Raw genomic sequence first — 15,257 nt, forward strand, 5'->3', positions numbered from 1 at the left:
TGCTCTCAGACATTCAGACAAAGGGGAATACGTTTTTGCAGGTAGAGCCATCTCTGACTTGAGGAGAAGGAGGTCTCACCAACCACACTTGCACAAAACCTAGGCTTTGCCTGAGCACACTCACAAAGGCTTTGACAATAATCTTTTGTGACTCCAAACAAGTTGGGGCAAGGGCAGGAAGGCAGGAAATCCCAAGCACCTCTGGGGGTGGAAACCTCCAGAACCATCTCCTACTTCAAAGTGGGTAACAGGTATAACTAATGGACCCTTAAACAGAACTCTTTAGTATACCTCTGGACCCGTGGAAGACTCAGAAGAACTGCTGTACTGCTATACAAGGACTGCTACTCTTTTGCCCCGCTACCTGAGTAAAAGGACTGGACCTGCATCTTGATCCCAGGACCACCAGAGTGACTCCAAGGGCTAGTTACCTACCCTCCTGATCAGAGCCTCAGGTACAGAAAAGGCTTCAACCATCTTAAACCCAGCACCTGGAGTCTGTCTGCTGTAAGTCCTAACCCCCAAAGTGCAAGACCCTCGTCGACAGCATCCTTGACATGAAGCTGGATTTGGCATTGCATCCCACAGATTCTTCAGAACAGCCGGTGCACAACACATCCTAGACATGGGATCTTCCAATACTCCACAATCAAGATTTATGGTACTTTATTCAGCAGGGCTAATTTGCCCAATGTATCTGGCAGACGCTTCATCATGGTCAGCCTGAACATGTGACTTTGTCCCAGTCATGTGCAACCAGACGACCATAATTGGCTCTTTGTGCTTCTAGGCACTATTTTTACAAAATATTTTGAATTTGCATATCTCCCATTACTGATTGGATTTTTGTTGTTTTTTTCGCAAATAATGCATTCAATTTTAATCTATTTTTCTAAATTGGTTTGGGATATTTCTTGTGTCATGTTTTTACTTTATTACTGATTGAAGTACTGCATAAATACTCTTCACATTGCCTTCAAGTTACACATGACTATTTTGTGACAAGCTATCAGAGGGGTACGAAAGGTACATCTGGGATTTACTTGTATTTCACCCTGACAGAGATTGTGGTTGCAGCTTGAGTAAGGTTCACCTCCTCAACCAGTAACACAAGTTAAAACATTACATCTTTGAAGGAAACCATGGTATAGTATCTATATAGCCCACTTTAATATCCCCATAATATTTTTCACAACACTCTAAACATGGTGGTCTCTGTAATCTGCTGCAATCTGATTCGTAGCTGTACATCCACAACTCTTCACAAGCATTAATGGACCAACAGATAAGCTACATTGATCCAGAAATTAAAACACAACTACTCAACAATTCAATCAATAACTTTTTCAGAGGTCAATTCGCTTGTGAATGAGTAGCAGAGACAGTTGCCACAATTGCTTTGTTGATGAATTTACCTGTACCGGCCTCCGTGGCGTGTGCTCGGAGTAGACTGGCTCTTCCAACCTGCCCGAACGGTCCAGTTTGATAGGTGGATGCGGTCCAAGACCATGTTCACAGGTAAAACAAGACCTTGCGCTACAGCCAAGATCTAAGATAAATTTCAATAAGCTGAGGTATTTCATAGAAAACATGATAGTGGCAGGAAATGTAGTAGGATGAGAGGAAATATAAGCATTGATATTGGCTCCATGATCGAGCAACAACTGCATTGTCTTCAGGCAGCCATGGCGAATGGAGATCAGCAATGGGTTGATGATGTCTACATTGGGGTTGGCACCAGCACGCAGAAGCATTTCTGTGGCATGGATGTTGTTGTTGATGACAGCAAAATACAGAACACTGGTCCTTTTGTCTTCATATAAGCAAGAGCGCTCCGGAGACAGGAGAGAGTTCACATCGTAGCCAGCATCGATTAGTTCCTCCAAAACTTCATCGTTATTGCATTCCGCTGCAATGTGAAGCGGGCTAATGCCACTACGCTTGACTCGCACTCGACTAGTTACTGGAATCAACATAGATACGATCCTGGAGGAGGAAAAAGAATATAAGTGCAATTAGAAATCACCAAGGGTACATTGGGCTCTAAAATATCTAAAGAAAATTGTACATTAATAATGTGTAGGAACTGATTTAAACTACAATATGTTAGATATGAAGTTTGAGTTGTAAGCAGATGTTGGAAATATACCATGAATATATGATTGAGTTTGAGCACAGCAATTATTCACCATTTTGCTTACACTCTGAAGATAAGAAGCAGATTATTCTATTAACCCTGACCGAGCTGATCAATTTTTTTTTTTTTTTAGCAAATACAATTCTAGTCAATGTGGTTGCGTTTAATCAAATATGAACTCGAGTTCAGAAGCCCTTCTTTTTGAAGAGAGTTATTATGTTAGCAAACACTGAACAATGTGTGGCGAGGCGACAGCCTCCTCTCCCGCAGAGCTATAGAGCAGCCATGGATCGTAGCATGACACGAAAGGGCTTCTCCAGATGGTCATCAGGTGCTCTGGTGCGGTTGCTATATGGATGCACAGTGGGATAGGAAAATCCTTTTTTGGCTGCCTATCAGTGTTTGGGATTGTGTCTGAACTGGGTGAATAATTTTGGAAAGGAAAACAATTATGGATCAGTAGTTACACAGCTATGGCCCTGAAAAGGGAAGCAAGCTCCCAGTATGCTTGGGGATGTCTTAGCAGGCCCTCTGAGGGGAAGAATTGCCAAGCAAGGTGAGTGGCAAGATGCACCAGCTGCCCTTTTGGTAAAACAGGCAAGCAAGGGATAGGGTGAAATGGAGCCACTGTATCTCAAGAGAGGAGAAAACAAATATGTTTAGGAAGAAGAAGGGATGAAACGGGACTAGGGGCAGCAAGTAGAATGGAAGAATGTATTGAGGGCATCCGTAGGAGTGTGTGAAATTCGTTTAATTTGCTTCTTCATAATTACTTAAAATGTTGGCAAAAATAAGTGAAACTAAGTGTAATTACGTAAACTGCAAATCTGTCATTTTGTGCTATATGTAACTTTAAAATGCATCTTTGCATTAATATTTGATGCGAGGACACATATTGCGCAAAATAATTGTGTAAAATATATAAAAGCACTGTAAACAACAGCTGCCCTTACTCTGCTGTGTGTGTGCGTTTGTGGGACATGCAGTAAATTATTACCGTTTATGGGGGGTAATGATGCAAAGTGCTGTCATTTTGGAATTTTATGCATCAAGCGCAATGCAAAATTTACAAAATTTTCATTAGCTTAAAAACATTTCCCCCAGGCTAGACGTAAAATTGGAAAGGGGGTCCTAGGAGAAAAAGAGAATTTGAGAGGTAAGCTTGGAAGAGAGGGTGTGTGGAGAGAAAGGGGCACTAGGTATCGGCACTAGGTCATGGATAAGTCTAATAGAAAGTTGTTTTTTTGTCCCCTTCACCTGCTTTGACTTTAGGAAGGCAGGATCGAGTGCCCATTTATACGGAGAAGCAGAAAATGGCTAGTGGTCTATGACAGTGAGGCAAGGTACAGCATCCTCATTGGAAGAAGAAGGGGTGAACATGGAGAGGTTTGACTCATCATGGGAAACAGTAGAGTAAAGAGGTGAGAAATCTTGGGGACGAAAACGGAAAGCAGTATAAGTTTAAGGTTAAAACGGAGTAAGGAGAAAGGATTGTTGCATTATAGGAATGTGTAAGGAAATGTAATGAGTTAAGGAAACAAAACAAGGAACGGAGCAAGAGAGATAGGTCGATGGTCTGCCAGAAGGGCAAAGGCATCAGCCTAAAGAAGAAGCCATTCGTTTTGCAAGAAGGCAGTGGAGATGGCGCTCAATTACAGACAGCTCAAAGGTCAGATTCGGAAGTAAGCCAGATAAAATAGGCAGTTTATAATCGACTAAGAATGGAGTAAATGTGAACAGAAGTGTGAAAGGTTTTAGCTTTAACAAAATGGATACAAATTAAAGATATCACAGAGCAATGGCTAGTGCCTTTAATTGAATGATCATATATTGAGTCTTGGTGAGTATAGATTTGTGAAATCAAGGATGGGTGTATATGATGGCTCTTGGGGCAGTGACTTGGGTTAGATATACTTTAAGCCTCAAAGTGGTCTGTAGGGTGTTTGTTTAGCATGCAAGGCAGTAGAACAGAAGTTGTTTTATTTATAAGCATGTTGTTTTTCCGAATAAATACTAACTTGTTCCCTGTCCAGAGAGGTATCAGTTTGTAAAGAGTGAAAAACAACATGAGGAGGGAAGAGTTGTTTAATTTTCAAGGTTTTGGAAGTATGTTGCATTTCAGAAGCAGGAGTACAGAGACAATCAGCACTGAAAAGGATAGTTGTAGTGAAGACATCGCAGAACAAGCATTTGCAATGCAATAGGTCTCGCATTTTCGAGAGTTTAACATATTGGCATTGTCTTTTATTTATGTTTTAGACACCAACACATAAATGAATGGCAGTGCCATTTACAATGCCAATAACTCTTAACAACTGCGAGACCTATTGCATTGCAAATGCTTGTTTTACATTTCCAGCACATCCTGAAAGTCTGAATAAATCTATAAAAGGTCCGTTTCTTTTCGTGTATCCAGTAGCACTAGATAAAACATAAGCCAACAAAGTTAAGTTCAGTAATAATTGCCAAGGTAAAACTGAGTTGCCAAAGACATTGTTTTATATACCTATCATTCAGTATCCATGTCCTGTTTTAATGGGCTTAAAACATCCCTATTCCCTGATGACCCTGACCAACATCCATCTCCCCGACAAGAGCTCAGAGACTAAGCCGCCGGGCTGCAACCATCTCCTCGTCAAGTGCTCAGACAAAGCCACCGGTTTACAGCGGTGTCTGCGCTGCTTCTTACGGGCATGCAGCCTCTCCCATCAGCTAACTCCAGTGTTACAGCAAGCTCTCAGCCACTGACCACGAGCCCGCGCACGGAAGTGTGTTTTAGGGCGGGACTAGATTTGGACCTCGACCAATGAGAATCGCAGTTCTCGAGGATGTGCGTTCTACAGGGGGCGGGGGTCATACAGTTACTATGAGGAAAGGTCTGTTCGAAACAGGGAAAACCCTGTCAATCCAGGTAAACAAACAAACAATTATTGTCTTCCTTCTTCCGGCCTTCAGTGGTTTAGAACGAAAGTAGCGGGTGTTTTCCACTCAGCAGGGGCCACGCAGCTAGTCTCGAAAAAGATTAAAAGACAAGCGCACGACGTAGCGACTATACAAACAACATTGCTTTGCAAAGAGAGAGTGAACACGGTATTATGTTCATTTGTATAGCGCACTAATCACCCGGGAGCGTAAGTGCGATGTTCATAGTTGTTGATATCAATAACTGTTATTTGGTCTAATGAATAGAATGCATGTTATTGTTAACGTTTAGAATAGTGACGGTAGTATGATGTGAAAGGATATTTCTCCGGGCGTTGAATAACTCGTGTGCAAATGGCGAAAAACTATCCGTATCTGACATATTTAGTTAATCCAAGAGTTTTTCCGAAATCTTCAAGTATTTATGTGAAACAGGAAAATCAGCCTACAGGTCTCGGAAAGTAAAGCGACGTTACTAAAAAAATGAACACAACAAACATATAGCTCACTTTTGTCATAGAGCGAGCGCAGTCATTACTAGGGGCGGCAAGAAGGAAAACCAGGAAGTCAGGCATCCTTGCCCGTGACATGGGCGGGGCCTGTGACGTGGCCGGAAGAGGCTGGTGTTGCTCTTTGCGCCGGAGAAAAGGAGCTCAGCTAGGCGACGGGAGAAGCACGGTGAGTGGAGGGGGGGATATGTGTGTCTGTGCGCGTGAGCCCCGTGAGTGGTGGGGGAGGGGGCTGCGTGTGTGTGTGTGTGTGTGTGCGCGCGGGGGGGAGAGAGAATGTGTGTGCGCGATGGCCAGAAGCTGACTTGCGGTGAATGTTGAGAACAGGGGATGTGCACTGCGCCGGCTGGCCGTGCGCGCCCACGAGATGAAATCGCCAATGGGAAACTCGTGCACATCCCCCGTCTCACATTCATCGGAACACGCCAGCAACAGTTGTCTTCGCAGACAAAGCAGGCTCCGCCTGCTTTTTAGGTCTGCTCGCCCTAAAAAGGGAGGAGACAGTGGATGACATGCAAGCCCTTACAATGGAAGGCAAGGGTGGCCATGTTGAATATGGTATGACTGCAGTGCTTATTTGTAAAAACAAATAAGTGCCAGGGCTCTCGTGAGGAGGCCATTGCAGTTTGCACTACACCTAGCCCCTGCTATGCTGCCAATGAAAGTAAGAATACAAGTATTAACCATCACATTCTCACAAGTGTGACAATTCAGACTATTTCAGGCCCCCAAAGCTAGAAGAATGGCTTGGGCGGCAGGTAATAGTCATTTTAATGTTAATATTAAATTAAGCACTGTATGACTGTGAGATCGTTTAGTACCGGGGCCCACAGATCTTGATGATCCAGAAAGAATCTGGAGATCAAAAAAGTGAAAAAAAGATATGAGGTCAGAATGGTGTCTGTGACGATCAAAAAGGTTAAGCTTGGGTGTGTGAGGGTTGAGGACTCTTGAATCAGCTAGAACGAAAAGGCTGAGAAGATGGTTAGGGGTAGTGGAATTCGGTATGTTCCAACTATTTAGAACCTTGAATAGGAAAACATGTAGAACAGGCAAACAATATCATTTTCTGATTAGCTGGTGCTACTACAAATCTGTGTCATTAGAATATGATGCTTAGTGGTTATCAATCACATGAAGGTTCGGCAAAATTGTCTTTCATCCAGACTCACTCCTTTCCAATTACCAGGGCATTTTAGTAACTTCTATCGCCATTCTAGATTCAGAGCACTAGAGCTTAGATCTACATCTAGATGCACAAACGCTTTATACATTTATTTACGAAAGACAAATCCATAACTGGCCTTTTTCAGAGCATGTCACAGGACATTATATCTTGCGTAGGCTTGAAAATTATAGGAGGGTATTGCCTGTATCAACGGCACTGCTACAATGAACTCTATTCTTCCATACTGTGGAAGCGTGCATTGATGGTTTTAAGGTATTGGAAATATTCTTCTGGATTACTTCACAACTCTAGATGTTTACTTTATCTATTGTTTTCATGTAATCTAGGTTTCCCTGCCATTTAGTCTTGGATTTTGGTTACTTTATCTGGCTTTTGTGTTTTCAATGCAGTTGAAGAAGGATATACTGCAGATGCTGCAGACACTCCAGCTCTTTTGTCAGGTATTTTTAAAAGTCAAGCATCACCACAATACTATCCCTGAGGGGGGCAGTACTGTTCACCCGCCCAGCATCAATTCCCAAAGTCGAAAGAGAAATGCATTAACCTCCATTCTGACCATTGCCATCACCACGTCCAAATGCCTCAGTTTCAGTAGCTTTAGTGAAAATCTTTGGCCTTCTAGAGGAGGAAGGAACCATTGTAGGCATGGTGCCATTGCCCTCCTTTTTAGTTGCTTCACTCCAGCAGCAGCCATTCTATTTCAAAAAGTAGGATCAGCAGAGTGATTAGCAAATTTGACCTAATCTGTTTCTGCAGCTTATAGACAATATCAGGTTAATGATGGTGAGGCAAACCTGTCAATAACCAGTCAAAAAAGACAGATACCCAGTCACATCAAGGTGATGGGCAAAAGGAGGATCTAATGAGTATGGCTGCAAAATCACTCAACAGTCACAGCTGAAAATGTTGCAGAGACCTTGTGAGCTTGTCTCAACTTGCCAACTAAACATGTGTACCAGTTGCGATGACTGCATTGCAGTGACATCTCTGATAGATGAGAATGTAAACCAGGAAGCACTGGCAATCGCATAGTCTGTAATGTGTTTGCACACAGACCATTACATTAAATCTTGCTGACCTTGCTTGCCTTGCTGACCGCCACTGAACCTTTTTCTCACCTCAAGCCATCCTAAGCAGATGAACAGCCCTCGCTTTGGTTCTTTCCATTGAAGAAGTAAAGATACCATCACTCTAGGAAACTATTCGTATTAAAAAATTATCAGAGAGTTGCCCCTGCTGCATTTCCACAAACTTTTGTGTGAAATTGCACGCTCAACTAAGTTTCTTGAAAATATTGTTTTCTTTTAAAAGGCCTCAGCATTTCGCGACAGAAATATTGCAAGGAAGTTATAACCCTCGCTATCTGTCAGTTCTAACATGTATTTCTAGACCACTAGTGCTTTTGTGATTCCCACTTTCACTGTCTGATCATCTTTACTGCCACTGGTGACCCTTACAATTGAAGTACTTGAAGTGGAAACTAATACAACATCACATTGAATCACGTCTGCTCTGCCCCTTTCTGGAGTATCGTTTGCATCTATTCCTTAATATCCTTCAGTGAGTGCTCACCTCTGCTTATAATAGTGTTTTCTTCAAGTTTACCTCATCCTGTGGTGCCTCCTCAGCTAAAGCGGAGGAGCGTCGCCCCACTGCTGTGTGAGAAGTAGTTAAAGAAAATTTAAATTATTTTAATAAGCATATATTATCATTTCAGTTTTCCTTTCCTGGTGTGGGGTGGGGAGGGTCTTCGCTGTCAGAGTAGGGCAGGGGAGGAGTGGTTTGCCCTCTCCAAAGTGAGCAATGACACTTTGACCAGCCATGTCGGAAAGACCAAACCGTCATGCGAACTTTGAATGTTCTGCACCCAGGCTGGATTACAGCCTGGGTGCAGAACATGCCCCAGGCTTTCATTCCCTGACTGAGCGCCGATCCACAACGCTCAGACCAATCACAGCACTACATTGCAGCACTGTAATCGGCTAGGGCAGTCAGAATCCTGGGTTCTTCCTGTTCCTGTTTTTAGGACCCCCCCCCCTCGCCCCCCCCCGGTCTCCCCACCCCAGGTAAATAGCAGCCACCACTGACCTCATCATATTTCTTCCTCTGTGATCTTAGCAACAGTGTCTGACATATTATCCCAGCTTTAGCTTGCCAACACATGAATGAATGAGTTAATGAATGAGCAGAGTTGTAAAGCGCATCGCTACCTCAAGAGTGTCACGGCACTAGGAAAGTGGACATCCTGCCAACAGTAAACTCACAGAACAGTGAATAAAAAGTTTTCAAGGCTTTCTGGGAAAAAGATTAACTCTGAGTATCACTGCTTAAAAGGAAGCTTTGTTCCAGGCCAGAGAGGGTAAGAAAGAGAAAGAACAACTGCAGCACCTAGAGCCTTTGAATCGAGGGACCAATGTCAGAAGAGCCACAGAGGAGCGTAATGCTCTTGCTGGATAATACTGCTTAATCCTCTACATTAAATACTGATGACCTGACTCATATAAAGCATGATGCACCAGCACCAGAGATTTAAATAAAAGTCTCTTTTTAATAGAAGGCCAATGTAGCTGGGTTAAGTAGTTGGGGATAGTGGCACGGCAAGACTGTTCAAATAAAAGAATTTCTGCAGTGTTCTGGAGCAATTGCAGATGCTTGATGAAAAAATCGGAGAGATCCAGATAAAGGACATTAGTGTAGGCCAGCCTAGATGTAATTAATGGGTGGACCTTAATTCTCTGGACCTTGAATGGCAGCAAATAAGGGAATTTCTTAAGCGTCCACATGATCGAAATATATGATTCTACCACTGCCAATATTTCAATAAGGATTTGCAAAGCATCGCTAATCACCTGTGAGGGTCTCCAGGCTCGGAGAACACTGCTGTGGGGTAGGGTTCAATTGAACAGCCAGGTCTTGAATTCCAGCATAGAGGATAAGGTTCTCAAGTGGAGAGGGCGGTTGTCCCAGGACTTTGCGGCAAGGTAGGAGAGAGAGCGTCCTCCACTGTTAGTGCTGCAGATGCGGGGTGAGCGAGAAAGAGGGAGGTGGAGGGAAGATGGAAGTTCAGGCAGTGGTTGATGTATGCAGGTCCTTGGTTGTGTATGGCTTTGAAGCTCTGAATCAGCATCTTGAACTGAGGATGTGTGAGGTGATTCTTACATAGAGTGCATTGCCGTAGTCCAGTCGGCTGGTGACAAGGGCTTGGGTGATGGTCCGTCGTGGCGGGTCGATGGGGAGCCACTGAAGATCTTATTGTGCATGCGAAAGGTGAGCTAACAGGCAGATGAGACTGCATTGATCTGTCTTTTCATGGTGAGATTACTGTCCAGGGTGGTGACAAGGTTGTGGGGTGGTCCGTCAGAGTGGGTAAGGGTCCTAGTCCGGGAGGCCATCATTCGTCATTCCCCAAGGAGGTGTTCTTCCAGAAGGTCAACACTTCTTTCTTGTTTGTGTTGAGTTTTATAAAGTTGTCTTTCATCCAGTCTATGATGCTCATCATGCATCTACATAAGTTGGTCCTTGTGGCGGAGAGGGTCTTCTAATAGAGAGAGGATGATGTGGGTGTCGTACATATAGGAAATGTTGTTCAGTCCGTGGGTTCTGGTGACATTGGCCAAGTGAGTCATGTAGGTGTTGCACACAGTAGGGCTGAGGGACGAACCTTGAGGGATGCTGCACATGTTATTCCTGTGTTCTGAGGAGAAGGGAGGAAGGCATATTCTCTAGTTTCTTCCGATGAGGAAGGAGGCAATCCATTTGAGGGAATCTCGTTGGATTCCAATAATATGTAGCCTTTTGATTAGGGTGTTGTGTGATACAGTGTTGATCACTGTTGAGAGGCCGAGGAGGATCAGGGCAGTTGATTTTTCCCGGTAAAAGAGGGATCTGATGTCATCTGAGGCTGCAATCGGGCAGTTCTGGTGCAGTGGTTGGTGCGGGATCTGGAATCCAAAGTGCCCAAAAGGTTGTTGTTCTCCAGGTGTTCTGTTATTTGGTGGTTGATGGCCTTCTCAAGGACTTTGGTGGGAAAGGGCAGCAGAGAGATGGAGCAGTAGCTCTTGGGTTCATTAGGCTTAGCAGATGTTTTCTTGAGTAGGGGTCTGACATCTGCATGTTTCCATTCTTTGGGGAAGGTGACCGTGGTGATGGATGTGTTGCAGATGGAGGTGAGCTCTTTGCTGATCTTCTTGCTCCTAAGGTTAAAGATGTGGTGGGGACAGGAGTCTGTGGGTGCTTTTGAGTGAACGGAGATCATGATGGTTGTGGTGTCTTGAAGGGTGAGTTGGTTCCAGGTGGGGAGCAGGTGGTTGTGTTTTTTCATTTGTGGGGGCAAAAAGGCTGAGTGTATCGGTGGTGGTGAGTTGGGGTTCGGAGTTTCTGTAGATGGTGGAGAACTTGTCCTGGAAGAAGTCTGCCAGGCTGTTACCGAGTTCCCAGGAAGGAGTGATGATATTTTCAGTGGCTGAGGGGTTGAAGAACTCTCTGATGATGCTGAAGGGTTATTTGCTGTGATTGGAATTGCTTTGATTCGCTCAGCAAGGACACTCCTTTTTGTCTCTTTCAGGAGATGGTGGTATTGGTTTAGGGGCTGTCTTGAATTTGCTCAGTTGATGGGCTTCTTCATAGTGCTCCATTTCCTTTCGAGTTGTTTGCAGTTGCATTTCAGTGTTCTTAGTTCCAGGGTGTACCTGCTGGTTGCTTGGAGGCTCTCTTTAGTTTGGTGAGTTTAACAGGGGCAACTCCCTTGGTCCAGTCAGTGAACAAATTGGAAAAGTTCTTGACAGCCTATTCTAGGTTTGGTTGCGGTGTGTGTGTGGGCGGCAGGTGTTGAGGTTGTCAGTCCAGTGGGTCTCTAAAACTTTTTTCCAACTCTGCTGGGCAGCTTGGGGAGGGGCTGGGGGATTCCGAGATTGTGAGGGGGACGATGGCGTGGTCTATCCAGATGAGCGCGGTGACATGGCTATACTTGACTCTGTTGTTGGCCATGACGATGGGGTCGAGTGTGTGTTCAGTGATGAGTGTGGTGTTAGTGACAAGTTGGGTGAAGCCGATGTTATTCATGCTCTCGAGGAGGTTGGGCGGTTTTGGTATTGTTGCGGTGATCAAGGTGAAAATTAAGATTACTGATATACACATAGTGTTTGGAGTCAATGGCGAGTGGTGTGATAAATTCTGGAATGAAATTGCAGAAACTGGGATGAGGTCCTGGGGGTCTGTAGGCAAGACTGCCTCTGATGGTGGTTTTGCCGTTAGTTCTGAGTTGAAAGTTAAGGTGTTACGTGATCGGGTAACATCATCTGAGGGGGTGGGGCAGTGGGGGTACCCTTGTATCCTTGTTTGTTGATGCGGTCTTATTGTGCTATCTTGCAGCCATGGGCATCGCTGAGGCAATGTCTGGTGCAGATGCGGGTTTGAACCAGGTCTCTGTGAGGAAGGTGAAATCGAGGTGGGGGAAGTGATGGTGACCCAGATGTTGTTGGCATGCTTGCAGAGAGATCGTGCGTGGAGCAGGAGACAGTGGTGAAGGTCTGGGGTGGTTGCGTTAGGCATGGTTGTGGTCACTGTGCAGGGGAGACAGTAATGTTAACAAATAGCAGAATGGAACAAGTACAAAACTAGGCTACGTAACGCGCGAACAGCAAGGGGAAGCTGGCACGGGGACCTGTTTGTGTCATATTTGAGATTGAAAGGAGAGTTGGTGATCTCCCAGATTCCTTGCAACCAAAAAAGGAGGAGGTGAAGGTAGTGTGGCTGGACAGCAGTTATTCCACCAGCTGGTAGGGGCAGGACCAAACAGAAGGACTTCAATTTTATTCAAAATCCACTACAGATTATTGGCCCACATCCAGTTTGACACTTAATCTGCACATTATTTTAAGGAAAAGAATGCTTTGAAATCAATAGAGAAAATTGTTTTGCTGTATAGCCTTTGATCATTGAAATGCCGTCATACTTGTGCGTTCCATTTATGGATCAGGTATATGACTTTTAGTGTGAAACTCCTTTTTTGCTAGACAACATCATCCTCAGCAAGATATTGATGAATTGATTCATTTTGGTATTTCCATGAAAATAGATGACTAGAACCAGCAAGCCTTCTTCACTGTTGACTTCAGGAATTTAAACCTCTGTCATCTTTTGGAACACAATATATGATGGATGTCTTCGGTACACCCACCCTTCCTGATGTGCAAACTTGATCTCCAACACCAGTCTCTGAAATGAACTCTCCTACTCCCCAAGCATGAAATTAGCAGTTTCCACAAACCCTAAATAAGGAGGGTGATACATTGCAATTGTGTGAGAAATATTCTTATGTTTTAAATATCAGACTACAGGTTTATCGTTCAACTCTTTTCCACCTTTCAATATGCATTGGAGCTCAACTTATATTTGTTTAAGGGTCATGAGGTGAAGAATTGCCTTGACAGGACTGCCCTCATAAAATTACTGTTACGCTAGCATTTTCTGGTATAATTTTGTGTACTTTCTGCTACACTTGTACACAAAATTCCAGACTTTATGCCATTATGCTACATTGCTTAGTTATGTTGCATTTGCTGCAAAATTTAGAGTTGACGCGCAGTTGCAACTCAAATGAGGGGGGGGGTTGTTTGCAGCACTTGTGGAAATACTTTGCACAACAACGCATTTCACACTAAAATATAGAGCCAGTTTTTGTATTTTGCATAATTGCACTTAATTTTTGTGGAATTTCGCATAAATACACAAAAGAAATTTAGGCAAATTTCCCCAAACCACTTCTTATGATGCGCACACAAACTGAATGGAAGTCTCCTTAAGCGAAGACCATGTAGTACCCTTTAGTTGTGAAAAGAATCACACGACTTGGTAGAACTAGCACTCTATTTCTCTTTTTGGTGATAGTCAGAGTCTCCTGTGCTACAGGAGATTGATCTTCTCTTCTTTGGCAAATATGTTGAATACTTTTTAGGCTTCTGAGGCATTTATATGACCAAATTACTCACCAACAATATGCTAATATAAAGGTGGCTCCAAGGAGTTGAAAGAATCCCTCTGCCCTGTAAGACCGGCCATGATGGAATCATGCTCAAACCCCATAGATGAAATGCATGGTTTGGCCCCCTTTTGTATGTTTAAATCCTCAGAAATGCTAGGTGAGCAATGATCTTTCCAGACAGGAAAATATTTCTCAACCAACTCATGGCCTCTTTCAAGTTCTACACAGAGCCTGGGTTTAGACACAATCAGGTTTTGAATCTAAATCTAGATTAGGAATTGTGTGAAATCACCTCACTGTCAGAAATGTCCCCACGTAAATTGGTTCAGGTATGTCCTGAAAACAAATTGAGAGTGGAAACCTAACTTGGGAAAAAATGCTAAACCGGGTGCAGTAATACCACTTCTGCATTTCACTCTTCATGCTGACCTGTCAAACTCGAATTCAGTTGAAAATTCATCCTAGGGAAAAGACACAGGGCAGTGACAGACTTTTTCAGGACAAATTCAACACACGGTATTCCTGCCAAGAATAGACTCAACAGTCTTCTGCCCCACAAGCCTCCTACCCAGCCCTTTAATACAACTTACTCATCATTGTCTCTCCTTTTTGCTGCGATGTGTAGAGGTAACAAGCCCTTCTTGTCTGCTTTGTTTGCATCAGCACCTTGGGCTAAAAGAAACTCCACCACCTCTTCGTGACCATTCTTTGCTGCTTCAAACAAGGCTGATGCGTTGTCACTGGCTTGAGCATTAATGTCAGCATCTAGGACCAAACAAAAATGTAATTTTTTTGCGTGAGTGTATTTCAACTTATTCTGTCCTTTTCTTTATAGGAATTATTGTACATCTGTTCCAAAGCCAACGGCACAATTAAAGATACAAGTAGTCTATTCAACGATGGACAAAAATATACATGTGGACTGCATTTAATATACTTAGGATTTCCTGTTTTCAGTTTCTATTTTTGGTTAATTCTGGTGTTTTTTTCCAGTGTTTTCAAGTGATTTCAATACCTTAAAAGAACAGTGTTTATCAGTGGATACACATTTTCGCGCCATTAAAAACAATAGAAACAGTGTTCATCCGGTGCTTATGGAATGATTTGCCTTTATTATTGCCTGCTTTCTGCAATGATAGTGCATGGTATATAGACAGTGTACGTACAGTGTATACAAGGTCAAAATACATTTTTACAAATCACACTTATTGTAGTATACCATACAATACTTCTTCAGTAAGTATTTGGTCATGCATGCTTGCTATTTTCTTCCCATGTAAACTTTTATCTGTGAAAAGGCCCTCTCCACATTGGCACTTGAGACGGGCACCGCCAAAACAACCAGTACACAATTTGCTAACTCTGGCCACTGACATAGCTTTCCATGCCAATGCTGGTGCACTTGAAGATTGCGATTCTCTGGGCAGGTTCTGCAATATATGCTTTCAGAGTTATTGAAGTGGCAAAAAAGAACCAGCACTATTCAAACTAAGGAGAAAATTCCCCTTTACAGAAGGT

The 15,257-nt window shown here is 43.4% G+C and overlaps 1 protein-coding gene across 1 annotated transcript in view; it reads right to left on the minus strand.

Annotated features, from left to right (window-relative positions):
- ASB2 (ankyrin repeat and SOCS box containing 2) overlaps positions 1-15,257 on the minus strand; it is a 288,752-nt gene that overhangs the window by 55,487 nt on the left and 218,008 nt on the right. The window contains exons 7-8 of the mRNA XM_086937715.1: positions 14,330-14,504; positions 1,416-1,986 (exon numbers count right to left, since the gene is read on the minus strand). Coding sequence (XP_086793841.1) covers positions 1,416-1,986; positions 14,330-14,504 — 746 coding nt within the window. The remainder of the gene's footprint in view (positions 1-1,415; positions 1,987-14,329; positions 14,505-15,257) is intronic.

This window comes from Lissotriton vulgaris, chromosome 9, assembly GCF_964263255.1.
Source record: "Lissotriton vulgaris chromosome 9, aLisVul1.2, whole genome shotgun sequence".
Lineage (NCBI taxonomy): Eukaryota > Metazoa > Chordata > Amphibia > Caudata > Salamandridae > Lissotriton > Lissotriton vulgaris.